The sequence below is a fragment of the Aspergillus nidulans genome, chromosome VI (assembly GCF_000011425.1).
Source record: "Aspergillus nidulans FGSC A4 chromosome VI".
Taxonomy (NCBI): domain Eukaryota; kingdom Fungi; phylum Ascomycota; class Eurotiomycetes; order Eurotiales; family Aspergillaceae; genus Aspergillus; species Aspergillus nidulans.
The window spans coordinates 2,198,225-2,225,522 of NC_066262.1; the positions used below are offsets into that span (position 1 = coordinate 2,198,225).

The 27,298-nt window shown below is 53.3% G+C and overlaps 7 protein-coding genes across 7 annotated transcripts, besides 1 other annotated feature; 2 read left to right on the forward strand and 5 right to left on the reverse strand.

Moving 5' to 3' along the window:
* Positions 1-27,298: part of a sequence feature (contig 1.51 915..1114266(-1)) that runs on past both edges of the window.
* On the reverse strand, positions 123-601 carry ANIA_10371 (uncharacterized protein; the record flags this gene model as incomplete). The annotated part of the gene is made up of 2 exons (XM_050612581.1): positions 123-452; positions 507-601. The coding sequence occupies 2 exons, from the start codon at positions 599-601 to the stop codon at positions 236-238; spliced, it is 312 nt and encodes a 103-aa protein (XP_050468489.1). The 3' UTR covers positions 123-235.
* Positions 1,103-1,423, reverse strand: ANIA_11374 (uncharacterized protein; the record flags this gene model as incomplete). Its single annotated transcript, XM_050612582.1, has 2 exons — positions 1,103-1,234; positions 1,298-1,423. 2 exons carry the CDS (start codon positions 1,421-1,423, stop codon positions 1,103-1,105), a joined length of 258 nt encoding a protein of 85 aa, XP_050468490.1.
* Positions 4,718-6,715, reverse strand: ANIA_02958 (putative MFS sugar transporter; the record flags this gene model as incomplete). The annotated part of the gene is made up of 8 exons (XM_655470.1): positions 4,718-5,056; positions 5,107-5,491; positions 5,558-5,614; positions 5,669-5,904; positions 6,001-6,085; positions 6,147-6,337; positions 6,391-6,590; positions 6,646-6,715. The coding sequence occupies 8 exons, from the start codon at positions 6,713-6,715 to the stop codon at positions 4,718-4,720; spliced, it is 1,563 nt and encodes a 520-aa protein (XP_660562.1).
* On the forward strand, positions 7,564-9,329 carry ANIA_02957 (uncharacterized protein; the record flags this gene model as incomplete). The annotated part of the gene is made up of 3 exons (XM_655469.1): positions 7,564-8,073; positions 8,127-8,499; positions 8,569-9,329. The coding sequence occupies 3 exons, from the start codon at positions 7,564-7,566 to the stop codon at positions 9,327-9,329; spliced, it is 1,644 nt and encodes a 547-aa protein (XP_660561.1).
* On the reverse strand, positions 9,500-11,948 carry ANIA_02956 (uncharacterized protein; the record flags this gene model as incomplete). The annotated part of the gene is made up of 7 exons (XM_655468.1): positions 9,500-9,550; positions 9,580-9,674; positions 9,759-10,079; positions 10,133-10,589; positions 10,665-11,450; positions 11,550-11,693; positions 11,838-11,948. 7 exons carry the CDS (start codon positions 11,946-11,948, stop codon positions 9,500-9,502), a joined length of 1,965 nt encoding a protein of 654 aa, XP_660560.1.
* gtb3 (glycosyltransferase family 4 protein) lies at positions 12,630-21,476 on the reverse strand (the record flags this gene model as incomplete). Its single annotated transcript, XM_655467.1, has 2 exons — positions 12,630-21,206; positions 21,411-21,476. 2 exons carry the CDS (start codon positions 21,474-21,476, stop codon positions 12,630-12,632), a joined length of 8,643 nt encoding a protein of 2,880 aa, XP_660559.1.
* On the forward strand, positions 23,518-26,359 carry agd3 (putative extracellular serine-rich protein; the record flags this gene model as incomplete). The annotated part of the gene is made up of 2 exons (XM_655466.1): positions 23,518-25,989; positions 26,093-26,359. The coding sequence occupies 2 exons, from the start codon at positions 23,518-23,520 to the stop codon at positions 26,357-26,359; spliced, it is 2,739 nt and encodes a 912-aa protein (XP_660558.1).

Below are 27,298 nucleotides of genomic sequence, written 5' to 3' on the forward strand. Positions count from 1 at the left end.
TTTATGGAGGTTTTATAGTCCAGACATAGTACTGTCATATAATCCCAATTTAGCCAGCTCCGTACAATCTTGCCATAACGTTAGGCATTCCCAGCCGACAGGAGTCGGCCAAAGGAACACGTCCACAGAAATATAAATGGTATATATTATCCAAGTACTTCAACTGCCATAACTGACATGCAGCGCAATAAACAAGTACCAATAGCCCTGCAACTAGGACCACTGAAGCGACGACCTATTCCCCAATTACATATTCACAACCTTCATCTCCGATCCAAACCTCATGGCGCTTGCCAGCGGGCACATCCACCCTTGCCCCAACCCCGAACGTCTCCTTGATATCCCTACTGGTCGATTTGGCATTATCGTCGGGATAAGCTATTGTCATTGTCCCCCGGCGGATAAGGTGCGTTGTGAGGCCCCCATGTGTATGAGGCGGGTAGTATGCGTTGCTGTTCCTGTCAGTGACAGTCTCTTCCAGTATATGAGTGGAGTACTTAGCTCACCTCCCATCAGCCCAGGTAAAAACATGTTTGAAGCCCCAGCTCTTCACGAGACGTTCGCATTCGCTGCGAGACCCAATGTTGTATGTTTCTACCATGATTATTACTTTTGTTGTTGAGGTGAAGTAGATGAGATACAAATGAGGGTGAGGATGCCAACGCGGGGCGATGACGTCATTCAGGTACACGGCTATTTCTGCCTCAGGCGCAAATAGTGCCTGCAAGATAAGGCCGCAGTGACGATAGTTAAGTGTTTAATGCTACTGAAAAAGGCAAAAGCTGGAGCCCTCCAGGACTCCCAGGGCTCTCCAACTTCTTTCAGGCGAGGGCATCATTAAATAACCTTTCAGTATGCAAACCAGAGCGTCTCCTCATTATCTGATATCCCATGGGTTTAAATATCTATATTACAAGCACTCGTCAACCTGATGACCACTGGCCCGATTATTTCCCGTTTTCATTATCATGGTTGGTACAATACCAACTGCCTCTCATGCAGTTCTCCCCAAGCAGCTCCGCTGGGGATGGCTCTTTGATGCGACCGAGGTGATGAGTGCCGGAAGTTTTTGCCACGTTCATAGCGCTACCCCGCGCAGGAACTACTCATAGAGAGTGAGGGACGCTGCAACCTGTGCCTCGAAGCGGGCTGTGTTGGAGCGATGAGGTGTTGCTCCCCGTCGAGGACAATGGGCCTTCATCCTTCCAGGTAGGGGCTCTGATTCTGAACAAGTCTGGGATATACTTGTTAGTCAAGGACGCTAAGTAGATCACACTTTGAAGGGCCGATACCATACCTCGGTTTGCCTTTCAGCAGGCAGTACCGCATACGTGACAATATTTTCCTGGAATGACCCAAGTCTCTTTTCCAGCACCTTGACACTTTGGGCACCGGACACCAGGCATCTGATGGTACGGGACATTGTTAGATCTGCCCAACACCAGCAGGAACATGATTTGCCGACTCACAGTCATTGTTTCGTTGCTTTCTGGACCGCTGAGTGGTTTCACGGACCGAGTGACTTGCATTCTTCGGATGAATTGTGAAGAAGACAGATGATCACAGGAAGGGTGTTCGAACATGTCGAATATTTGCGATGAACTTTTCGAGGATCGGGGTTTGAAGAGTTCTGTTTATGTTTCACTTGCAGAGCTTAGGCGGTTTGGGTACCCTTTCTTATGTAGTTCGGCCTCTGCTAACAACCCGGGGCTGCAGTGGAAACGAGGATTGTACGCCAATCCTTTCCTGTGGCCCGGGAGATCTTCGAATTAGCTTGGACCGATCGATTGGGGTGACATTTAGCTTGAAATCCGATTCAATACATCCAAAGGATAATCATATCTCGACCCCTCCCGCGGGCCCCTTTTCTCAAGGTCGAAAACCCTGTTACCAAATTTGCCGTGTCATACAAGCGGCTGGGTTTGCTGGGATTGTTCGGATCTTCCCGTCCATGACTTGCATTCTTCCCTTGAGAGGGCCAGTAGTGGGTCTGCTACGAGCGCGATAGTTGTGTGCTGGATTGGAATGTGCCACCTCCAAAACTTTATGTTAGAAGGTAGAGCACGTCACGAAAAGCGAAGCTCTTGGGAAAAGTAAGATCACCTTTCGAAAAATAGTAAAAGAGGAAGGTATTGATCTGACAGCTGATAGTGGACCACATACTTTGGAGACTGTTTATGCAACTCTCGATGTGAATTTCATTAGCGACAAATTTGGAAATACAGGCATATGTGACTCCTTTCCGTGGTATATTTCAATAGTTTATTCCATTTCATCCTCCAGCTACAGCAAAGTGAGACACAGATTCATTCAATCGCATGATAAGCATCTGATGATGTATAGGCGAGCGAGTCGCGACCAACTCTGCCGGCCATGAATTGAGTAGATACCACGCCATAATGCGGCCCATGTACTGTGAGCTAGCCGGGCTGACGGCTTGTGGTTCCGGCGTTTACTGTCCTCAGCCTCGCCAATTCTACTGTGGTCAGCAGTCATGCTAGCTGACAATTTCACCACATACACCACACCCAATCACAGAAAAAGCCACGATATGGGATAATATTCTCGAGCTCGGCTAGTATTGACACATGCGAGATTGCAGGGAACACCCTGCTCAGCAGCGCCACAGTTAGAGTAACCTATCAACCCCGTACCGAAGGCACGGTATATCCCTGGAGCTGCTTTTTGGGTGCTCAATTCTGCTTGGAACTATGCATTAAGATCCTTTGGGAACCAGCCCCTCGGAGTCGGTTGGATTGAACTAAACCACTCTGGGAGGCCTACTAAGACAACCGAGCCGTCCTGCTTCCTACCATCCTTGATATGGAATGACCGGCACAGGCATTGGAGTCTTCATGAATCTGGTACCGCTATGGAGTATCTTTCCTGTCGATCACATATCATTTGCTGGAAACCAAGAGTTTATAAGTATAATGCTTTGACTCTAGCGCATGCCGAAGCCTCGGCGCCAGCGTGTTTTGGAATATCGCAACAACTCGCATAATCTGCTAGAACCTTGTCTCCACAGTTGAACTGGGCCTGCATGCAGCACCAGTCCCAGAGTGAGCAGCGGGCTAGCGACGCTGGCTGCTGCACAGCGCACTGATCAAGGTCTGGGGTAAATGTCCAGTTGACTGCCGAGCCGTATCCACTAGCCCACCTATCACGGCGTCGATCAGTATATCTCTCATGCCTTGGCTATTGACTCTGGTGGACACGATACGCATGGGTATTATTGTCACACAAGACGACAGGGATGTGGTGATAACCAGCTGATGGGGAATTCGATACATAAAGCATGTGGAGCTGAGTGCGGCGTCTTCTGTGAGCTCTGTATCGGAATCATTACTCAAGCCTCCTTTTTCAAGGCTAGCCCGGGCGATGATGCAGAGCACAGGCACAGCACGAGATTCAGAAAATGCAGAACATGCAATCTTTTCCCTGATGACACCCGACATCAACTCACATAATCCTTGCATCGCTCAAGGCGATACGAAAAGGTTTGACTCCTAATGGAGAGCCGTGCAGTCACCAAGATGTTACGAATTCCAAATTGACCGAAGCATGTTCAAGAGTGAAGGACCCGTTCTCTACGCTAACTCGCACCGGTTGTCTGGATCCATCATCACAGCAGGAAGGTCGCGAAATTTGATACCCATCTACTATTTGAAATCTGACAGGTCAAATTTTGGCCTGCCACGAATTCCTGTCAAATCATGATTCTGACTCGCGCCTTCAACAGTCCTCCCAGCTTCGAATCAGCCAACAGGAATTCTTCTTTTTCCCTCTTTTCCTTTTAAACGGGATCCTTTTTTGCTTTTGTTGCTCGACGCATTCCTCCTGATCAGGCAAGGTGGCACGGTTGATATTGTGCGATCATCCATTCGAAGTTCCAGACTTGTTCAAACCAGAGACCCCATCCTGAGCCGTTCAATGAGAGCGCAAATCTACCAGGTCTCGATGAGGGTCGCGATTAATAACCCGTATACTTCGGAGCCGAGAAGCTTTTACCTTCCAGGAACAGCACACCGCTAGTTAGGAGTCTTCCAGTAAATTAATCTTGGACGACACTTACGATTACGCGCTCAAGTTTTAACTGCTCCAAACTCAAAAAGCCGTGTCAAATCTGTCTACGCCCGGCATGTTCTGTACTGTTCAGTCGTTCTCGATATACGGCATATCGGCCACATGCGCGACGAACTACAGAGCAGCCACAATGGACGTGCATTACCTTCAACGTACGAGCTCCTTCCGGATGAAGCATATCGTTCAACTTTCCAGCATCTTGATCTTACGACTAATGGCGATGCTAACCCCAGACTTGCGTAAATCCGCGACGCTGGGCTATGCCAGCTCCATCAAAGACGATAGATCAAAGCCTCGTGCCGAACAGTTCCGCAACCCACTCTTTAATGGGTCTTAAACGGTCAGGTATCAACACCCACCGTCACGGACTCAAAGTATGCTCCTGGGGCACAAGGGTGTGAGCGAGGCGAAGGAATCTGTTGAGAATTTTTATTCAGATCTGCGGTTTCTACAGGTGATCTAGCACCTCGTACCGCAAAGTATATCCTGATCAACCACCGGGCGCGACGGCAGATACAGTGCTAGCTTGCGGACGTCGCAACAAATGATGCGCCATCACTAGTAGATTTCTGTCAAAGCAAATCGAATCTAACCCATTGCTCAGCAGTGGGCATAGCACTCTTTAAACTATCTATACGTTCTCGACATGCTCGTCGGTCGGCGACTTCTCGACAAGCTCACTGCCCTTGACACCTGTTCCCAGCGCATCGCTGTCATCCGCAGTAAGCCGACGGGCATGACCAAACTTCTTCCGCTCCTTGTGCAGCTCCTTTGAGAGCTTGACGGCTCCCTTCTCCCGGTGTGTGAAGAGGTAGTCAATTTCCTCAAGGGTAAAGTTTGCTGTCTCGGGATAGCAGAAGTATACCAGCGGGACAAAAGCGAAGTTGGTGCACATGAAGATGAGGTACGCCTTCCACTGGAGCCGGTTGATGATGACCGGGGTGATCATGACGACGAAGAAATTCTTCAGCTGTCAGCACATCCCGTCTGATATCATGCGTGTATTGCAGGCAGGCTTACCCAGATCCAGTTGGACGAAATCCCCACCGCCGTTCCCTTTGCGCGCGCATGCAGGGGCAGAATCTCCGGCACATACACCCAGGGGATGCAATTGACGGATGCGCCAAAAGCAAACATGTAGACGAAGAAAAAGGCGACGGATGCCGAAGAGGTGGCGTGCTCATTCTCCTTGCCCTTGAAGCTGAGTAGGATAGACACCATCATCATGCAGACTCCAAGGGTGAACGACCCCCACATCATGGGTGCGCGGCGGCCTACCCTGTCCACAAAGAAGGTTGGGAAGAAGCTGCCGAGGACAAACATGATCTGGACGCAGCCACCGATGATCATGGACAGGTTGCGGGTTAGGCCGACATTGTCGTGAAGGACGGTTGGGATGAAATATCTGTGGGCTATCAGTGTTGCTCAGGTAGACGTTTGATAGCTCAGTCAGGGAGAAGAGGAGGCGTACACTATGAGGTTAATTCCGCCGACCTGATTCATGAATTGCATCCCGTAGCCGAGAAGACTAGATAACCGAGTCAGCGATTTGTCATGGTCGCGGGGGCTACGCTTGACTTACACTCTGCGTCCGGTTGAAACGCTATCGGGCTTGAGGATATTCCTCCACTTGTACTCGCCATTCTTCGTTTCGACAGCCAACGCCTCGAGGATCTCAGTTTGCTCCGCCTGGATCTTGGGGTCATCCTTAGGCTTGCCATAGACGTCGCTTAGAATTTGCAAAGCCTGTTCGTTGTGTCCCTTTTGGTAGCAGTATCGTGGCGATTCAGGGACTCCGAAGATGAGGATAATGACGACCTGGCTGGGGTGAGTATACCACCAAAAAAAGGGAAAAAAAAGGAAAAAGAGGAAGAAAAAGCAAAAAAGAAAGAAAATTAACTGGGCAAGACTTACGAGTGCAAACAGCATTTGGCATGCAATGGGAAGTCTCCATGCAATCTGGCCACCGACGAAGCTCATGCCATAGTCAAAGAAGTAGCTTTTCAACCAAATCAGCTCCATCATTCAGCAGGAGCGATATGGAAGACATGAGGACACACCTGATGACAATACCGACACCAACAAGCAAGGGCTCGCTGCAGACCAGCTTCCCGCGCTTCGAGGCCTCACACAGTTCCGCCTGCCACATGGGCACAGTGGACGTCTCAATGCCTGTACCGATACCGGTGACAAATCGACCGACCATCATATGGGGTACACTGAATGCCGATGCCTGGAGTGTCGCTCCGACCTGGATCCAGGTTAGTTAGACAAAGTACTGGATACTGGCGGCGGTTGCCATACAATAACCCACAGCATAGCGAACCACATAGCACGCCGACGGCCGAGTTTATCGGCCACGAGGAAATTCACCACACAGCCGGTGAAGCAACCCAGGTTATATATCGAGACGATGATCCCCATGAGACTGTCGTTGGGGTGACTCATATGGTCCAGGAAGTTCTCATTCTCGACGATGCCTGAAAAGACGCCTTGATCGTAGCCTGCATGAAATCAGCACCGGGCGGCAACTTCCGTATAGGGTGTGAAGGGCCATACCGAAGAGGATGAAAGCCATGCCGCAGGCCGTCCAAATGGCGGCTTGGAGCGACCGCCCCCTGCCAAACATGTTGACTTGCACCATTGTGGATGAAAAGAGCTATCGCGGAACTGCGAAATACAGAGACTGTCGAAGAGGACGGAGCGGAGCGGGCGGGCATTGTCGTACTTGTACAGAGTAGGGGTGGCACAGCATGCTCCTCTTCGGGACAAGAGTGGATGGCGATGCGAGGCTATACTGCGACTGCTACTAGTCGCCCGATCCTTCCCCAGATGTTTCGCTCAATACGGCATCTCGAGCCACGCCTTTCCCCCAGTCTCCCTCGACCCCAGACTTCCCCGCACCCACCAGACCAGAACCTGGAGGCAGATGGAGACAGAACCCGGGGTATTGTGGAGAGAAACACGGGCAGGGGTGACGATCAACAGCCACAAAGCTCCATTTTATCTCCATTCCTCTGGTCTGTCCAGTCGTAGATGTCCACTGGGAATTCACGAGGCCAACTCTCCTCCACTCACCGTCAAGAAACAAAGCGAGCCGGGGTTTGGGGCTGCGATGATGTCAACGTGCCTCGTTTAGCCTCCTTGTTGTGAATCGTAAAGCAGTAACGAGATTTGACTGGACTGGATCCAGGACCAAACCTCCAGAACGGCAACAATGTAATCTGAACCACAGAATTAGCAGTATCGGCCTTCTTCCGAGGGGGCACCCCAACCCTCGTGGAAGCTTTCTCGGCTCTCCCTTTTAGGGAATTTAGCCGGCGGCCCCACAGGACGGGGGCCGGGGGAGCGGGGGATCCCCGACTTTTCACATGTCCCGTGCCACGAGTCCCTTAATGCCACTCACAGGCTGATTGACGATCATCTGCATTTTTACCGTGATCCGCTATTTGGCAAATGCTCGCGCATAGCCCGACCATGTTCAGCATCGAACCGCCCTCAAAGCGTCCGCGACTTGATCAGCCTTCTCAGACTCACTCTCGATCTCACTCTTACTCGGCCGAGTTCCTAGATGAAACGACTGGTGCTGAAGAGTGTGCGACCCTGCCTTCAGCAAACACAAGACCTCCCGAATCAAGCACAACGTCTAATCACGACGTTTTCCACTCCTCGCCGGGTAGCTGGTATCAAGATGGCTTCTCGCAAGACCCGGGATTCCTTGCGTCGCAGGAAGAACTGCGTGCTATTCTCTTTACGCTTGCCAATTCGGCAGCACCAACACGCGCGAGTAGTCCTGAAGCCGGGAAGAAAGCACCAGAGCTAGACTTGAGGACGAGTACGTCGCCGTCTACGACGGTAACGAGACCGTATCATCATTATCAGACCCATCAAGAGCAGCGGAGGACCGCAGCCCCGTCGAGATCCCCCCTGTCCAGCCGGAGGAGGATCGAGTATCTGAAGAACTATGTCGCAGAAATTGCGCCCTGGGTGAGTATCTGCTTCATCTAATCGAGATCCGGTACTAAGTGTAAACTGTGTAGCTCGACATGTTTGACTCTAGCTGTACCTTCCGGCAACAACTTCCCGCGCTTTCACACTCGTTCCCTGCCCTGCTTTACGCAATCCTCGCCATCTCCGCACGTCAGATGGAGCGCAAGTCCGGGACTCAGGGCTGGTGCGACAGCCTCGAGCTTTACCAAGAGGCAATCCGACTCCTGAGTCCACTGATCCAGGTGCGCGACCCGAAGATCGTGGCGGCGTGCGTGCTCCTCTGCTGTCTGGAGATGATGTCCGCCCGGGCTCAGGACTGGCATCGACATCTGGAAGGTTGTGCTGCCTTGTTTGAGGCGAGTGGAATTCATGGATTCTGTGGAGGATTGCTACAGGCTGTTTTCTGGTGCTATGCGCGGATGGGTGAGTTATTTATGCTTGCGAACGGCAACTGTCGTTTACTGCTAGGAGACTCTCTAATAATACTTATAGATCTCTGCGGTGCGCTTATATCAGACGGGACGAGGACGACAGTTCTACACCCCTCCAAATGGCTCCCAGTGGGCTGCCAGGAAGAAGATGCATACAGACTTTTCAAGGAAGCACGAACCCCGGATATGCATGCCAACTACGCCGTGTACCTTGCCGTCAAAACAACCGAGCTTGTCTCCAACCGTACCAAGTTCATTGAACTAGGCGAAGCCAACGGCTGCACGACGGAGGTCTTCGCCACACGCTGGGGATCTCTCTGGGACGAGCTCCAAACCTGGCTAGCCGAACGGCCCCCTGAACTCCTTCCCATCCAAACAATCCCCCGAAAGCCATTCCCATACATCCTCTTCGTTCACTGGGCCGCTATCTCCTCAAACCAGCTATACCATACCGCTTGCATACTGCTGCTGAAAATGATGCCCAAAGGGTTGCGGATTCCGCGATCTCCTACATTGTCCCTACTATGGCATGCGCGCAGAATCTGTGGAATATCAATCAGCAATAAGCATCAAGGCTGCTTGAACAACGCGATCCAGCCGCTCTGGATTGCGGGGCGACTGTTCAGTCATGCCTCGGAACATGAGCAAATTGTCAATACTATTCGAGGCATTGAGGCCGAGACCGGCTGGGGTGCTTGCTGGCGAATTCGTGATTTGGAGCTTGCGTGGGGGTATGCCGTCAGTGGTGATCGTCGAGAGATGATAAATCAGCAATTCTCGGCGTCCATGGATGGAGATGCACATCAAGTCAGCAGCATATAGTCGTATGACCAGTGCTACCCCATGAGTATCAATCAATCTCTTCACCGTCAAGGAAGGACCACTCTTTGCGCAAAGCCGTAAGATACTCTCCAACGCCCCATCCAGTGAGCGTCTGAATTCGCTCAAAGCCACGCAAGATTTCCGCTCGTTGGGACTCGTGCGTCATACGTTTAGCCGCGACAAGAAAGGATGCCAGCAGACAAGGATCCCAGCACTCGGCCCTATCGTTATTTAGTGCAATCCCGCATACCCGATGCGCATGCCACAGAGGGGAGAGCACCGGTGAGTGCGGATTAAGTTTCTGATGCTGGTTCAACAGCGCCGTGGCCGTTCGCGGCTTACATTCTATCATGTGGAGCATCGCAGTGTGATATAGCTGACTGCACAGCGCTGCTGCGCCGTTTGTGAACAGGAGCAGAGGAAACTCACTTCCGGCGCTTAAGGCATCGACGCCGTCGTGATTCAGCTCAACCATGGGGTGGAACTCTTGCGGACGGAGGTAGTACCATTGGCTTAGTTTCTCGAAGACCTGGAACCAATTATCTGGGTTTGCCGCTTGGTGTGCTGGAGCAGCATCTTGCTGATGGTAGATATTTAGAGCCTTTCCACAGAGCGAAAGTAGAGCCTGGGCGTAGTGGCTAACTCGCTCGTGGGTGTTTTCGATCCGCACTAGGCGGGAGAGACTTGGAAGCGAGTGAGGAGGGAGCAAGATGCGTAAGGGCGTATTGTTCGCTAGGGACATTCCCAAGTCTGTGCTTTTAAGTTCACCCGCAGGCTTTTGATCGAGGAAGTGAAACACATACCCATTCGCAAGACCATCCAATATATCGCAGAGTCCATGCCCAGTCCGTAGGCCCTATCCACTAATGATCGCAACTGCCTGTACTCATAGCAATTTGAACGTCCATCCTGCTCGTATTGATCTCGGTCCATAGCCCAGGCCCTTGCAACATCCGCCACCAATTTCCCTAGTTTCTCGAACAGTCGCAGTAGCATAGCTTCTGTCTCATCAACTGCTGCATTCACCAAGGAGTCGGAATATGATGCGGTCGTATCCTCATAATGGACTGCTTGGAAGGAGTGCGAATAGAAATGCGGATCGAGCTGGATGGCCGCATCGGAGTAACCACGATCCTGCCGTACGCGCATGCTTGTGTCAGAGAGAGCCAATATTGCATGAAGAAGTCGCTCAGTGGACGAGTCAAAGGCGATCTGAAGTACCGTGATGCCGAAGGAATGACTCAAGTCCAAAATATCTAGCTTTGGTATCAGTTAGCTGGATGGGCCTCAGAAATCTGGACTAGATAGAAGCTGAGGAAAAAGGATGCAAAGTACCCATGGAGCTACATGATATCGGTAGTTCTGCAGGAGTTGCAGCTTCCACGTCTGAGGCATTGTCTTATAATCCGACATTTGGCGGGGGAAGGAGTACGAGTTCACGTTCGAGCCCCCAATGTCGAAGTCTAAAATCGAGGGAGCAGGCGGGGACACGTCGTGACCAATTGTCGGCTGTAGTATTCCATCAACAAAACCAGCCGACATGACGCTTATCATCCTATCTGGTGTGCCTTCGGCGTCTACGACTGGGCCTATTTCGCCGTTTCCATGGTTATCAGCCCTAGCAATTATAGGACCCGGAATAGCGCCACTATTGCCAGATCCGGATCCAGATCCAGATTCAGGTGCAGGACACGACCCAGGCTGTGTCCCAAGCGCCAGAAGGCCTTGCACAGCATACTCGTCTTTCGCGCTGAATGTACTCGGCGGGATCGTCGATTCAAGGGTGACTGGCGGTGTTGGTGCGCGGTCTAGATGAGCATGGGCGTGCCCGTCATGTTCCCACGGTGCAAGAGTTTCGTGATGTTGAGAGTGAGAACGAGCACCGCGATATGTATTGCTGGTCTCTCTCTCTTCTATGTAAGGTTCGGTAAAAAGCGTCTCCCTGTCTGAAACGGAATAGTGGACCGAACCTTTGCCATTCTCTTTCCCCGGGAGTAGACCCCTGGGCGAAGCGGAAAATGGCAACGGCAACGGCGTACTTGCAGTCTCCACATTCGACTCTGGAGAAGACACCTGCGGGGTAACAAGGTTATCGATCGACAAAGGATCCTCATTGACGAACTGGACAAGAGGAATCGATCAGCATTCAATGTTCAACCAAGTATCACCAAATATCACCAAATACCCTTGAGCAAGACAAGACTGAAGAGAGCAACCCACCTGAATTTTACTATAACTTCCCTTTTTCGTGCTCGCTGCGTCCCCGCTCTGCTCGAGCTCGTCCGCCCGAACAGTGATCGAGTTCTTTGCGAGAAAAGTCACCTGCAACCCGTAGTTGCAGTCGAAGTTCTTGTCGATGCAGTTCTGGCATCGGGGTTTGAGTTCGTCGCCTGTTTATAAAGACGGGTCAGTAAGATGTGGTCGTACGTATGATTCGTTTCATTTCCTTGATGAAAGGTAGAGGTTGCTAGAGGCTGCGGAAGGAAGTAGAAACAGAGGTGAGCTCACACTTGCGTCTCCGCTTCCGACACCGCAGACAGCCTGTGCGACATCGGGTGAATTTCGGGGTTGTTGTGGAAGGAGTCTCGTTGTGTTTTCTGTTGGTATGGCCTTTGTCATTACTGAACCTCGTCGATACAGAAGCAGAAGCTGAGTCTGGCATGACGTCCGACTTATAGAAGAGGCATGAGTGTTGCAAGCACAGAATTGAAGAGAAAGATGAATTAGACTACCCTCTGGTCAGAAGCGGTAGTGCTAAGCGGCACTCAACAAGTTAGGAGAAGGGTCGGCTGGTTCTCCAGGTCGGGCTGGCGCTTCGAGTTACTCTTTTGGGATGCCTTCCCCAGATCGATCCACTGGCAATTTACCCCGCGTGGCCGGTTCGGCATATTCCTAGAAGTATCCAAGCAGACGTCACCCACGACCAAGCATGGCGATGCCCCTTCTGAAGATATTATGTTTAGCGTCCTATTAGTCTAGATTATACTACGTATCGTTTCTACAGGTAGCGGACGTGACCGACGAGTTGGGGTATCTGCAATTAGATTATATTGTTCAAAACCCAGTCTATACATGAAAAGAGCTCAGCGGTCCTATGCCACACAGAATAACATAGTAGACAAGACAAATGCAGGAGAGATATACAAAAAGAAGGAGAGAGAGAGGGAGAAAGAAAGAAAGAGTATGGTGAGAGAGACAAGAGCGTCAGCGGATGTACTGTAGGAAGGAAAACGAAAAAGTAGAACGAATGACAGTCAGCTAGGGACCGCAACAAGAGGCATCGAACGCAGGGTTTCAGCCTTAAACCTGGTTATTTCCACCCTCGATCCCGCGGTAGATACTCGACTGGAAGAAGTCCTCCCTCATGATGGTGCTAACGTCGGAATTGCGATACTGCTGCAGATCCTCCCTTTGTAGGCCGCGGAGCTGCTCCCGCCCGCCCGTAGAGAGACTACCGGAGCGTGATCGCGAATGGCGAGCGCGCGTGAAGAGCGGGGACCTTCGACCTGCAGGCGATAGGGGGCGTGAAATCCCGCCTCCGTTTCCGCCATTGGCACCGGGAGCAGAGGGAAGGGCGAAGGAGTGCCGCGGGGCAAAAACGGGAAGGGGGGTGTTGGGGAGCGGCAGGAAGGAGGAGGCGTCCGTTGTGGAAGCGTTGGAGATGGCGGAGTAGAGGGAGGATGGGCGGGTGAGGAGGTTGGCGGATGCGGATGTGTGTGCAGGAGCGTAATAGCTTGAGCGGGTGGGTGGTTGGTTGTTGGGGTTCAAGTGGGAGAAGGGAGTGGTGGAGCTAGTGTAGCTCGTGTACAGGGTGGACATACCAGAGGCCGCGGACGAGCGCCAGGAGTGTACGGCGCTGCGGGGGATGGTGATGACTTCCTCTTCGATGGGGAGGGTCTGCTGGATGGCTGTTGCGATGTCTGCCGGCTCGTGGAGGCCGGGGGCACGCGTGGCCATCATTTTCGCGGACTTGCCAATCCAGAGCATCTGCTCGTGCTCGCGGAGGTAGCGGTCACCGCTGAAAGACTTCTGGACGATCTTGCGGGTCATCATTCCCAGTTTGCGGCGGTGCTCCGACTTGTCGTACATGCGCTGGGTGATCTTTGCGACGTCTTCGGGCGTGGGTGATGATGGAAGAATAGGGGCGGGCTCGGTGTCTTCGGCGTACTGAGACCATTCGCCGAGGAGGGCGAGCATGGAAATCTGGGCCCTGGCGAGCGCCAGTGCGTCGTTGGGGGCGACGACGGCGCTGAAACGGGAGAAGTCATCTGGGTCGCTGAGGACGCGAAGGGAGGCGCCCACGTCAGTGCAAACCACTGGCGCACCAGTTAGGGCTGCTTCGCCGAGAGCGAGTGGGAGACCTTCAGACAGGGAAGAGTTGAGGAAGAGCCAGGTGCTCTCGAGGACTTTCATGGGGTCAGCTGTGCCGCGCAGGGTCACTCGTCCTCGGAGACCCTTGGAGGCGATGATTTCCTGGCATTCGGTGGAGTAAGTAGGGGCCTTGTCGATTGCACCGTAGATATCGAGGTGGTAGTCATCGAACTTCCACTGGTTGATGATGATGTCTGCGGCGAGAAGCGCGGTCTTGATGTCCTTGGCGTACCAGACGTGCGAAAGCATCGTCACTGTAGGCCGCTCGGATTTGATCTCCTTAACTGGGGCGAACTTCTGCATGTCGGTGATACCATTGACGACTGGGTCGACCTTGCGGCGGAAGATGTTGCGGTGCTCAATCGTGCCTTGACATGTTCCAATCTCGACTTCCCAGCCTGGGTTGAAGAAGTCGGCGCACGGGGAGATAATATCGGCATGATACAAAGTGAGAGCGGATGTGACTCGCATCAGACCGAGTAGCGCATTTCGAACAAACGGGGAAAGCTTGCAAAGAGCGGACGAGAGGCACAGGTTCGTCTCACGCCAGGCGATCGCATGATCCCAGATCTGCAGCGTGCAATTTCTCTTGATCTTGCATACAACACCATACGAAGCACTTACACTATGGTGAGACGCTTGGAAAACGCTGGGAATCTTCTCGGGGATGGGGATCGAGAAAATGAACAGATAGCGGTACCAAAGCTCAAGCGCGACGTCGAGGGTTCCCAACGTGGGCAAGTCAGTGCTGAACCATTCAGCCGAAGGCATCGTGTTCGGCATCTCCTGGGTAAGCCACAGATCCCGCCAGCTCTCCTTGACGATCTCGCTGTTCCAAATCTGTGTCCAGTGCCGCGAGTCCTGGAAGAACGTGTTGAGATTGACCAAAGCCCTAGTCGCCTGGCGGATATCGGCCTTGGACAAATGCACGGCACGGGCTCCCTTGACGAGGGCTGTTAGGATGGGAATAAAGTTCATCTTGATATCCATATCATTCGCAGACGTGACGCTCTCAACCTCCGCGTCCAATTTGTTCCTGAAGAGGCCGTGCGTTGGTGTAAGGAAGTCCATTCCCCATAGCGGAATCACCTTGAGCGAGAGAATGTTCTGCTCCGTCTGATGCTTCGGCACGCCGAAATCGTTCGCCGACTCGCAGATCATATGCCACTTGATTGTGCGCAGAGAGTTGATCATGTCCCGCCGACAAGCAGAAACACCACCTCCTTCGTTGGGCCAAGTACCATTATCCGCCGCCATGACATGAAGGGACTTCTCTGTGTCCGATCCAAAGTCGTTGGACCTCGTGTTGACCACAGCGTCACCTCCGGGACCGAAGTTGAAGAGATCGCTAACTTTGACAGCCAAGGGTGTCCAGCTGGAAATGCCATCGTCAAGATCTGCGCTCGCCGCAATGGTATCAGCCCTGAGCTCGAGGTATTTCTTTGCTGATGTAAGATCACCCCAGTCACGGCTGCGCCAGTATGGCGATAGTGTCCTGTCTCTTCGCAGCAACCGTTCGTCCATCCAGCGCACGGTGATCCCGTCAAAGTCAGCTTTCTCTTTCCAAGCTTTCCAGATAAGTGAACGAGCACGCGAAATTGAAACTGGGAAGCGTTTCCTCGTCAATCCAAGAATCCGGGTAAAGATGTTAGAGCTGAGACTGTCACAATAGAACAGAGGATTGTCATGCACAAAGCTCGTGAGCCTGGGTTTTGCTAGAACTCCAAGATAATCATGCTCGATCATCGGCGGGGTCTGGATCTTCTGTCCGTTGAGCGTAGTGAAGATGGTCGGGTGGAACTTGTGATCGTACAGCCAGCGTGCCTCGTAGACGTCAGGGCCCTGGACAAAGGTCGCCTCGGTGACCTTTGCATGAGGAATCCACCGGTCGACTTTCTCAGGGTGGCGGAGCGGCGGTGCACACCACGACACAGTGCAGGTAATATGCGACAAGGCGAACTCAGCCCGGAGCAGCTCATCGCCAAACTGGGGATTCTTTCGGTAGTGGTACTTGAAGCGGATGAGATTGCCGTCCTTCATGTAAGAGCCAGCCTCGATGAGTCCTTTACGATTGTACTGTACGCTCTGGAGATGGTTTGTCCCGCGCACGCATCGTCGGCCCATTGGGACCTTCCTGTCAGTCAACTTCAGGGTGATACCCTTCTTCGTCGGGGTGCGGTAATCATAGTGGTATTCGTTGACAATGTTACCACCTTTGTACTCTTGGCGAATGAGCAGCAGGAGGTCTTTCGAGTATGTACTGACACAGCTGAGGCTCTTCGTTCCCTGCGGCTCTGTCTTGGGAGTCCCAGTGTAGTAGTAGACTTTGAATCCCCCATCTGGTTGATTGTGCCGGAAAGCTGTGAATGTCCCATCGAGACTCTGCACGATGTACCTGCTCTTCTTGATGTTGATTGTCATACCCTTTGTCTCATCCCAGAGCTGCTTGACATTGTCACGACCATGGAATAGGAAGAATGTAAGCCCCAAGTCTTGCATGATTTTGGCATAATTCCAGACCATGCTCAGCGCGAATGTAGCCGGCACCCGAATGATGGCGGGATAAGGACTCATAACATGATTGTACTCTCGCTGGAACTCCGGATCGGCAACTAAGGCGACAACCACGAATTTGAGAGCGATAGCAACCTTATAGTACACCGAGAACAGCGGTTTCATGATAAAGTAAGCCACTGTCGGAAGTTGCTTGGGCAGGTAAGGGATATATGCGGGTGTCTCGGACTCCTTGTAAGTCGCCGATTCACCTGTTCCGTAGTTGGCATAATCCAGGATACTGACGGCCGCTGCAGCTGCAAGATTGCTGCGGGCGATGTGGACCGCTAGATCTTTGATGTCGAATTGACAGATGCTCTCCTCAAGCCACCGGTAGTGCTTTTCGGAAAGTCGACATGGTTGGCCAAGGCAACGATCAAGAAGAGCCTTTCTAACGGCCCTGGGCAGCTTCTCCCAGTGAAAGTCACATTCGAAGCCCAAGCATAATTGGCGCAGAAGCTCTTTCTTGGCCCAGCGTACAACAAGAGGCGTGTCAGCTTCCTCGCGCAGCTGGCGGGCGGTGGTTTCCGTCACACCAGCAGCCACAAGCGACTCAGCGAGCACTGCCTGTTCATGGGGTATTTGCATTATCGACTCGGCAACAGCGTGGAGAAGAGTCTCGGCAATGACCTGGCAGTTGGCACTAACGTCGATGCGATGGTCTAGTCCTCTTCCCACAGCGATAGCAATCTTCAGATGGTCAGAAGTGCTACAGCTCAGTGCGTGAACATTAGGCCCAATTGAGCCTAGAGGAACTAGCTCAAGCAAGACCTCGCCAGCCTCCCAGGCTTTCAGCGCCGTATCGACAAGTTCCTGGGAGTGGGGGAACGCTTCCTCAATTCTCGGCTCTTTTCTCCGCGAGATAAGCATTTGCTTCACCTCTGATCCTGGGTGACTAGCCGGCACAAGCTTGAGACGAGCGTCCGAGGGAATGAGAGAAATGCTTTCGTAAAATGTTTGCAGCTCCTGCTGGCTCCAGTCGGGATCGTCCCAGGGTGCGGTGTAAGCGTGGAACGTCTTGCCAAGCTCTACCGGGGAGTCGACGCGCTTAGGCATTCCCATCTTGGCCGGTATGAGCGAGAGGAATGCGACTGTCCATGTGGCGGCTCCTAGGCCGACCACTTGCGAGTACATGAAGTGCGGAAGGCAGACCTTCAGCGCGATACCAAGCGGTAGGCCGACGAGAGAGCCAACCAACAGCGGCTTCAGCGCATGAGGGCCAGTAAATATTTTCGTGTACTGGTACCAGAGCAAGCCGGTGTACGCCGCAACGTACGAGAGGAACATGACCATTGCCTCCATGTGCGACTGGAACGTCCATACAAGGGCTGTTGAGAAAGCAAGGCCCCATGAATGCCACATAAGATACTTGCCAAGTGTCTTCCAGTAGACCTTTCTCTTGAACCTCACGTCTCGCTTCTGCGAGTCTCGAATATCTTTAGCGGTTTTGAGAGGCACCGGGGTATGGCTTCCAACAAGGCTGTGAAGCTCTTGAGCTTTGGTGTCAATCAACACAGCCCCAATCAAGTAGTAGGCCAACGAAAAACCGACTGCCATTCGGTAAGCCGTCGTCAAGGACGCTGAGAGACCGATAAGGTGGCCACCGCTGAGAAGTTCCACCCACTTGTCCAGAAGGGCGACGATGAAGTAGAGCATTCCACAGCCGATTTCCCTGCTTGATTGACGCCAATGGATAAAAGCGTTGTGCAAGCGGATACCCCGTTGGGCAGCCTTGAGAGACTCTAGTGCAACCTTGGTCTGCGTGTTCCACCCCGAGCTATAGGGAATCGGTCTGGGAACATCTGCGTATCTGCAATACCACTCGAGGAGGAAGTTCGTGGCTTCCCAGTCCCGGGCGAGCTCAAGAACAAGGGTGCTTTTTGTCGTAGGCCTGCTGAAGAACCAGCGGTTACGCTCTGCTGTTACATCTTTCAGGAGTGCCTCCCTCGACAGCTTCAACACGGCTGGGTCGCTGAGACCTCCAAATACCTTCTCATCTCCGTTTCCATATGTTTCGACGTACCATTTCCGGATTTCTGTGTCATCTGTTTTCCTCAGTTTTTGGTACCAGGTTACCCATTTTGAAGCGACACTTCGCAGACCCAATATCAGAGCTCCGATGAAAACATAGATGACCGCAATGTAGATCGCAGAGTCGTGGCCGGTAAAGGTGGTAACAATGGGCGAGATGAACAGAATGGGGATGCATGCGAAAATGATTTTGCGCCCAGACAGGAAAGTAGAGCCGGGATAGCTGAAGCTCGCGAGACAGGCAAATCCGGAGAAGTAGGTGGTCAAGGCGACAAGATAGAGGTAAAAGACAATTCCAGCCCGTGGGCCATTCACGCCTGACACCACAACAAATCCAATGAGGCCACCGGCGATAGTGAATGCTAGACCGGCAATAAGCCTGATGAAGACGAACATGTTCGTTGCAGCAAAAGCCATCGAAATGAGGTAGTAGGGGCCACCGCAAGCAATCCAGGTACCAATGCCTCCAGACAACAGTAGCGAAATCATCAAGGCAGTGGTGGCGCTATTTTGCTCTTCGTAAGTCATGAAGGCTGAGAGGTACAGTCCACGTCCAATGAGGGTAAGGAGAATGATATCGATCAAGGCCGGGAAGGCAAAGACACTGAGGAAGGTGAACCGCTGATATCCGCGCATTGGCTTGACTTTATCATCAGGATTGACATCGATCTGGGCGCCGGCATACGATGTAGCCATCTCTGGAGCGCCGTTGATCCAGTCCGGAAGGTCTCCGTCCTTGTAGCTCTTGCGGAACCGATCAGACAGTAATTTTCCGAAAGCGCTGGGTGAGATGTCAAAATAGGACTCGCAGCGAGATCCAAGAGCAAAGGATTCGGCGAAGGCAGCGGCCTGATCGGAATGAGCATTGAACAATGGGTTCCGATCAGTCACCTCCTGATAGATTTCATCAAGGGCTCCTTTTCGCGCAGCGCAAAACAGCGCAAGGGCCAAGATATCAGTATAAGCGTCGACTTGTTTACCTTGCATCAACTGGCACAAACCACGCGAGATCTGAGCAAGATCGGCTTCGCGGCGCTCCTTGAGGATCTGAGGGAAGGTCGCCTCGACCTCACGGAAGAGAGACAGGCATACCGAGGGCGAAGGATAGCTGCAGCCTTGTTCTCGGTACCATTTCACGCGAGAATTCACTAATGTCTCCGGAGATGCAGACCCTTCAAGATATGAGACTGTGTTGACCTGCTTAAGTTGTACGAGAGATGTCCCTTCTATGAGCTGCTGCTGGAGGTACGCGCAAATCGACTTGGTTAGGTCACTTGGTGCATCTGTCAGAGATAGGTGCTGCAGGAGCAGAAGTCGTTCCTCGGGACTCAGGACGTCGATATCTTGCACCAGGCGACGAGGCAAGCCAATTTCTTCCACGAGATCTTTGGTCCACTTGGCCAATGCAGTTTCTGCTCCAAAGCAAACATGCCGAGGGCAGCCTTTTGCAGAGAGATAAGTATGCAGAACAGTGCCAGCGAGGCCTTGCACCTTCTTCGACACAAATACGTCGAATCCTTCGGAGTCCATGTGATATACACCCCAGAAACGAATATCGGTATTTTTACGGAACCCAGAGTCGAGCCCGAGATACACACGAAGCTGTTCATTGGCAGCAAGATTGGAAAGCTCTTTGATATGGCCAGGGACTGGATCTGAGGAGCCCCAGGCCGAAAGCGCGAATCCGTCGTGAAACTGACGCAAGAGAGTCGCCAGACTTTGCATTTTGGCAAGAGGAACTGGATGAAGCAGGCCGAGCGATTTGAGACGCTGCTGGGACTTGAGGATCTCGGCGAAGGAGCCCGCAGTGGCTTCCGCGCCTAATGGAAAGCAACCGAACGAGTTGTACTCTAGTCCTCCGATAGAAGTAGAGAGGGGGTTGGTTTGGGACTTGGTCAAAGAAACCCAGTCAGGAGGGTCACGGATTGCCATGGTAAGATCCTCGTGAGCGCCGTTATCGCGTTCTGACGATGCAATGAGGTTACTCAAGGTTGGGAAGAATGGCAGCAACTCGTCCCATCCGCTGCTGACGACACCGTTGACGTCTTCGATGGATGAATTGGCCCTCCAGCGATCGTGCGCGCTCATGATTTCCGGCTCTTTAAGCCAGCTGAAGGAAGAAAGAGGCTCTGGCAGCTTCGTATTCAGCTTGACGTCCTTCAAGGCAGCCCTACAGCCGATCCAAGGGATCGCGCTGTAGAAATTGCACCATTGCAGCGACCTTCGGACCACGGCATTCGATAGAGAGGCGTCGTCATCAATCGTTTCCCAAGCCACGACTGTAAAATCTCTCATGCATGCCTCAGACACAAAAGCCTTGATTGTTGATTTCATGCTCTGTAGCTGGAAGTAATCCCGCTTCTGACCATTAGGGAGGATGCTGGCGTTCTTAACGACCAAGCCGGAGATGGCCTGGTTCTGTAGCACAAGCCGGTCTGGGAGGAAGTCTGGAGGCGCAGTCTCCAGGAAGACTGACAGCCCCAGCTTTTGGATGGCTTGAAGCAGGCTGGCCCAACATTCAGAGGAGAGCTTGTTCTCCCAGTTGGCGAGCAAGATACCGCTGAAGGCGGATCTCTCAAAGACCTGACTCAGAGCGCTGTCGATCTTCTCGATTGCCGCTAGAGCCGCATCTTCCTTGGAAGCCACATCCTGAAGATCGAGTCGGCCAAGAATCTGCTTACCTGCAGCAGTTGCAACGGCTTCGACTACTCCTGACTGATAGGGATCGACAATCAACATATCCCACTCATCTAGGAAGCGACGTTGATAATCGCTCAAATGCTCATCCAGGCCTCCCAAGTAGATACCGACAGACGAGGGCTTTTGGCCCGTTGGGCGGTTGGCCAAGTTGAGATGCCTGTTTGCCAACCCATCGATCTTTGCGGATACTCTGGGGGACACCTTCTCAGGGCGCCGCCTTGACTAGACGGAAGTCAGCAAGGTCCATGTGGCAGCGGTATGCATGTAAAAAGGTGTTTAGTTTACCTCCAAATAAATTATGCATCGTAGTACTGAAGAATATACAAGGTATACTGTTCCAACTGTAACGCTGCCCAGTAGAATACCAATCAAAACCTAGAAGCATTAACAAAAGAAATTGGAGGATGCATGGATCAGGGGGCTCACAAACTGCCACCAGTGATTTTTCATATGATCCCACCCGACGGGCGAGACATGGAGGATTTGGGTCATCCTGATTAAAAATTAGGTAGTAAAAGTCGGCCGTGACAGAAGCAAGAACACCAGCACCGAGGTGAGCCGTCTATAAGGGGTGTCAAAGGCTCAATCGCAAAGTTAGGACAGTGAGCTGGTCTAGGAGGCGACCATTGTTTCAGGCTGCGGAGGGTATATACGTCGGCAAGTATGTAAAGCAGCAGGCGACAGAACTACGGCGTAAGCGGCCTCTTTTGCCCGCGTGAGCTGCAGAAAACGCAGACAACAGAACCGACTGCAAGACTGGCAACAGAAATAGGTGACTGTGCTGGCCGCAAGAAGCGGTTGGGTTTGGGACCTCTGGCGGTTGCAGAGACAGGCGAAGTTAGGCGCTGCAGGTCCGATGGCAAAAGTAGCAGACCCTGGAGACCGTTCAGAGGGGTCTAGAAAAGAAGAAATGGTTTCTCAGTGATTGGATCTGTCTGGAGCAGCTGTCCATTCCTTTGAGCTCGCTCTATTCACCGACGGGGGTGGACCGACGGGATAATGGGTCAATGATTATGGAACCACCAAGACGGTGCCGCCGAGCCTGGAGTAAAATGACAGTGACAAAAATAGAGGCGAGGTTTGCAGGCGAGACCAGACTAGAATGGTTCAGGTCTCAGAACGGCAGGACGTTGAGGCCAAAGCAGGACCTCGCTAAAAGCGTGGCCGCCATCTGGAGGCAATATGACCGAGCCATGATGGACGGCCAGATGGGGACGAAAACGCCCAAACGCCGCACTAAACTGGACTGTTTCATTCGTGGTCGGCGATTGCAGGTGGCCACCGGCCACGAACTAGGATTGTCGCGATGTTGTGGAATCTGCACGGTATGTTGACCATGTCCACATCAGCAGAATCCAGGGAGTCTCCCGCGCTTGAAACAGGATGGGGCCTTTAGGCTCAATGGCGGTGCGGTAATTGGACAAAGTGATGAAATCGCTACGAATTTAGCTATTATAGCGTTCTTTCAACGAGCGCCGGGCGGGTCAAGAGGCGAGAGAAGAAAGTCGATGTGGAGGACCAAATTGGTTAGGTTGATTCGGTACGTGAGCGGAGGTTGTCATGGAAGAGTAATATTAGAAATCGAAAATCGCTGTACAAATGCTCATTGCAATTACCGTCATCCGTCATACTGTTTTTCCTATACTTACAGGTATAGATCAGTTACGGTATTTCCGTCTTGGCGGTACATGTTGTTACCGTACATAAGATCCGCATACGGTACTTCTCACCCGTCGGCTAGAGTCGACCTTTGTCGCTGCCCCTGCAGCGGGATACCTCGATGGCGGCCATGTACGACAGTGGCCCAGTTTCCCTCGCACAGAGGGCTCCCACTATCACATCCTGGCGGCAACGCCCGATAAATTGGGATTGCTCCCCATACGTGCTGCGCGAACGCCATCTCGCTTGCACGCGACGGATGCTTCGTTGCCAAATGTTTGCCAGGCAATAGCGCCGTCGGGACCTAGTAAAGGAAGCCCAGTGCGACTGATTCAACGGCTTAGACTACTGCAGACTACGACTAGAGACGAGTGAACTGGCCCAGCTGCAGCTAAGGGGCAGGGGTTTGATTAATTGATGGGTGGATAGGTCATTGGCTGATTGAGGGCTTGTATGGCTTGTATTCGCTGACTCGTATATCGGGACTTGCTGCTGGCCTCTGGGCACCCCATGACCCCATCTCGCTTGCTCGCTCCGTTCTCGAGTTAATCGAGTTAATTTCGATCCCTCACTCCTCATGGCGGCCAGCTGGTTCAACAGAGCCGGCCGATTCCCGGGGTGGATCCGGCAAAGGTGAGACAGGAAACCGCGAGCGAGATGAGGCCGCGACGGTCTAGCATAAATAGGAGGCTCCAGGGCTGGCGCATTGTAGCAGGACTGGAGTATAATACTGGAGACTGGAGCCGGAGTGTTGTTCTCCACCGTTTCGATCTGACGTCTCGCGTTTCATTCGTTTAGTTTTTGATCTAGTCATTCGTTTGCTGGCCCTGCTGCCCTGCTTCCTTGCTGCGACCAGTTCGCAATCACAATCGAGATGGTCGCTCCCACGCTGGTGCTGCAGATCGGCTGTTTCTTTGGGATATTTACCTGCGACACGCCCCGGGGAGTCTGGCCTGAAGGACGCCCGACTGTTCTTTCCCCGTGGCCTCCCAGTCCCAGCTCGACGAGCTCAACTACTTCGGTGCCCCCGGCTGCTTCGTCTGCATCTACGATCAGTGTCCCGACAGTCACCGGCCCGACTGAGCCTACAGTGACGGTGACTGCAACGTCCTCTGCATCTACTACTCTGACGACGCTCACGACTCTGCCCTCGCCCACAGACTCTGCTACTGCCACTTCTGCTTCTACTTCTGCTGATTCCACTACTATCTCCAGCACATCCAGTGCTTCTGACCCGGCTGGCTCTTCCACTCTCGTTCCCACCTCAGAGCCTAGCGCCTCTGAGCCTAGCACTTCAGAGCCCAGTTCATCTACCGGTACTCCAGGGACTTCGACCAGTGATCCTGATCCCACGAGTGCCACTGAGCCGTCCAGTACTTCGACCTCGACTCCCGAGCCTTCAGGTACTGTGACTTCAAGTACTTCGACTTCGAGTCCTAGTACTAGCCCCCCCAGCACTTCCAGCACTTCCAGCACTAGCCCGTCTAGTACCTTGACCTCTACCTCATCCCCCTCTACGTCTTCTACCTTAACGCCCAGTGCCAGCCCTACCCCGTCTACTACAGTCACCCCGTCCCCCAGCATGTCTGTTACTTCCACTAGCGTGGCACCCTCGGCCACCGGGTCCCTGGCCAACAACATCCTTGTCATCGCCCGCGACTCTACGCAGGCCAGCGTTGCCTCGTCCGGCCTGAATGGCTACGGAATCCCCTTCACGACGCTCCTGGTCCCTCAGGCCGGCGTCGAGCTGCCGGCCCTGAACTCCTCCTCAGGGGGCAACTTTGGCGGTATCGTCGTTGCCGGCGAAGTCAGCTACGACTACGGTAACGATAACTGGCGCTCCGCCCTGACGGACGACCAGTGGAACCAGCTGTACGCGTACCAGCTCGCCTACGGCGTGCGCATGGTCCAGTACGACGTCTTCCCCGGTCCCAACTTCGGCGCCTCGTCCATCGGCAACGGCGGCTGCTGCGCCGACGGTGTCGAGCAGCTCGTCTACTTCACGGATACCAGCGACTTCCCCACGGCCGGCCTCAAGACCGGCTCCAGCGCGGGCGTCTCGACCTCGGGTCTCTGGCACTACACGGCTTCCGTCACCGACACCAACACCACCAAGGCGATTGCGTCGTTTGCCTCCGGCGGCGGGGTTGACGGCGAGTCTGTGGCCGCGGTCATCAACAACTTCGATGGCCGCCAGCAGATGGCCTTCTTCATCGGCTTCGACACTGTCTGGTCCCAGACCTCCAACTACCTGCAGCACGCCTGGATCACCTGGATCACGCGCGGCCTGCACGCCGGGTACCGCCGCGTGAACCTGAACACCCAGATTGACGACATGTTCCTTGAGACCGATATCTACCAGCCCAGCGGAACCATCTTCCGCATCACGACCGATGATATGGACGGCATCACCAACTGGCTGCCCAGCATCCGCGCCAAACTCAACGCTGGAAGCACCTACTTTGTCGAGATCGGCCACAACGGCAACGGCAACATCGAAGCCGGCACCACGGCGGCCGGTGAGAGCACCTGCTCCGGCGGCGCCATCGAGTACGACTCGCCTCCGGACACGGCCCTCGAATTTGTCAAGCCTATCGGCACCGGCACTGACGTCTGGCCAACCTCGCCGACCAACTTCACCTGGACAACGACCTGCATGAACGCGGACAGCCTGCTCATATGGTTCCAGAACCACCTGGACGACTACGCCTACATCAGCCACACCTTCACCCACTTGGAGCAGAACAACGCCACCTACAGCGACATCTACAAGGAGATCTCCTTCAACCAGGTCTGGCTCGAGCGTGCTGGCTTCTCGGCCGCGTCCAAGTTCACCTCCAACGGTATCATCCCGCCCGCCATCACCGGCCTGCACAACGGTGACGCTCTCCGCGCCTGGTGGGACAATGGCATCACCAACTGCGTCGGCGATAACACGCGTCCTGTCCTCCTCAACAGCGAGAACGAGATGTGGCCCTACTTCACCACTGAGGCCGCCGACGGGTTCGCGGGTATGCAGGTCAACCCGCGCTTCGCGACTCGAATCTACTACAACTGCGACACCCCTGCCTGCACGACACAGGAATGGATCGATACCTCTGCCGGCGCCGGAGACTTCAATGACCTGCTGGACACAGAGCGCGCCGAGGTCCTGCGTCACTTGTTCGGCCTCCATCGCGACCCGTACATGTTCCACCAGGCCAACCTGCGCAATGTCGGGATCGACCCCATCACCGTCGGCTCTGAGACCGGCCAGTTCTCCATCTTCCAGGCGTGGGTTGAGACCATCGTTGCCGAGTTCACCCGGCTGGTGGACTGGCCCATTGTTACGATTACGCATCAAGAGGTACACTTCCCTCTGCTTTCCCTCTGCTTCCCCTGCTTTTCTACCCTCTGCTTTAATTCTTGCGCTTGCTTTCCTCATAGTTACAGCTTGCTAACTAAAGTAGATGTCCGCCGAATTCCTCGCCCGCTACACCCGCGACCACTGCGACTACGGGCTCAACTACATCCTCGACAACGGCGCTATCACCGGCGTCACCGTGACTGCGAACGGCAACACCTGCGACGCGAACATCCCCGTTACCTTCCCGACCGCGCCTACGGACACCCTAGGCTTCGCGACGGAGCAGCTGGGCAGCGACCCCTTCACCGTATGGGCGCAGCTCTCCGGCTCGCCCGTGACCTTCTCCCTTGCCACGCCAATTGCACTCTAGATGGACAGCATGGTCTATCAGCATGAAAAGATTTTCTTTTATTTTTTCGCCAGTCTGGATTGTTGTAGTGGGATGGTTGGATGGTGGGCTGCCAACGCAGCAACACGCTCTCTTTCCTGGTGCTAAAAACCGCGCTTTAACACTATACTAGTACGAGTATCAGCTACAAAGTACCTACTGGACTTAATGATAATCCTTAGTTGTTTGTTGTGATCCAATGCAGCCATTGTCAGTGTGCTACTTCTGTGCGGTAGTAGTCAACCTCTAAGCGAGACCGCACCGACCTCTCTCTCTTCCTCCTCCTCATTTATCCTCCTTCCTCTTTCCGTTTCCTTTCCTTCCCATCTTTTCTCATCAAGTTGCCACCATACTATGAGTTGATCCATCAATCACATTGTACGATCGAAGCCAGACCCTTGTCCCGCAGTCTTGGCCTGCAGCATGTCTCAGACTCACTGCACCCCAACCGCATCTCCAATCTCAACCCCAACCTCCAGACGAATCAACCCGTGCCGTCCTGCCGTCCCGACTCCAATTGGCCAAGAATTTTAGCAACAAAAGCTCAGACCCGAGCTTCGATGAGCCAACATGGGATAACCCGTCTCTCCGATTCGTCTCCTGGTTCATCCGAATCGCAATTGGTTGGATGGGTGAACTGGATAAACTCGCTGATCTAGCGTTCAGGATCTTTTGGCGGAGAATCACCTTCAGCCTCGCTTTCGATGACTCTGTTCACTACTGTGAGATCACTATGACTTCGCATTGGGCTGCCAGACAGTGTCCAGTGACAGTGTCCAGTGCCCGTCTACCTAAAATACTACCCAAGGCGGCTATTCGGCACCATAGGAACGCTCTCGTTGTTTGTTTTTCTTTGTCCCTGTCTTTGTACAACACAGCGGGCATATGCAGAGTAGCACCGCCTGATCACCGCCTGATTCA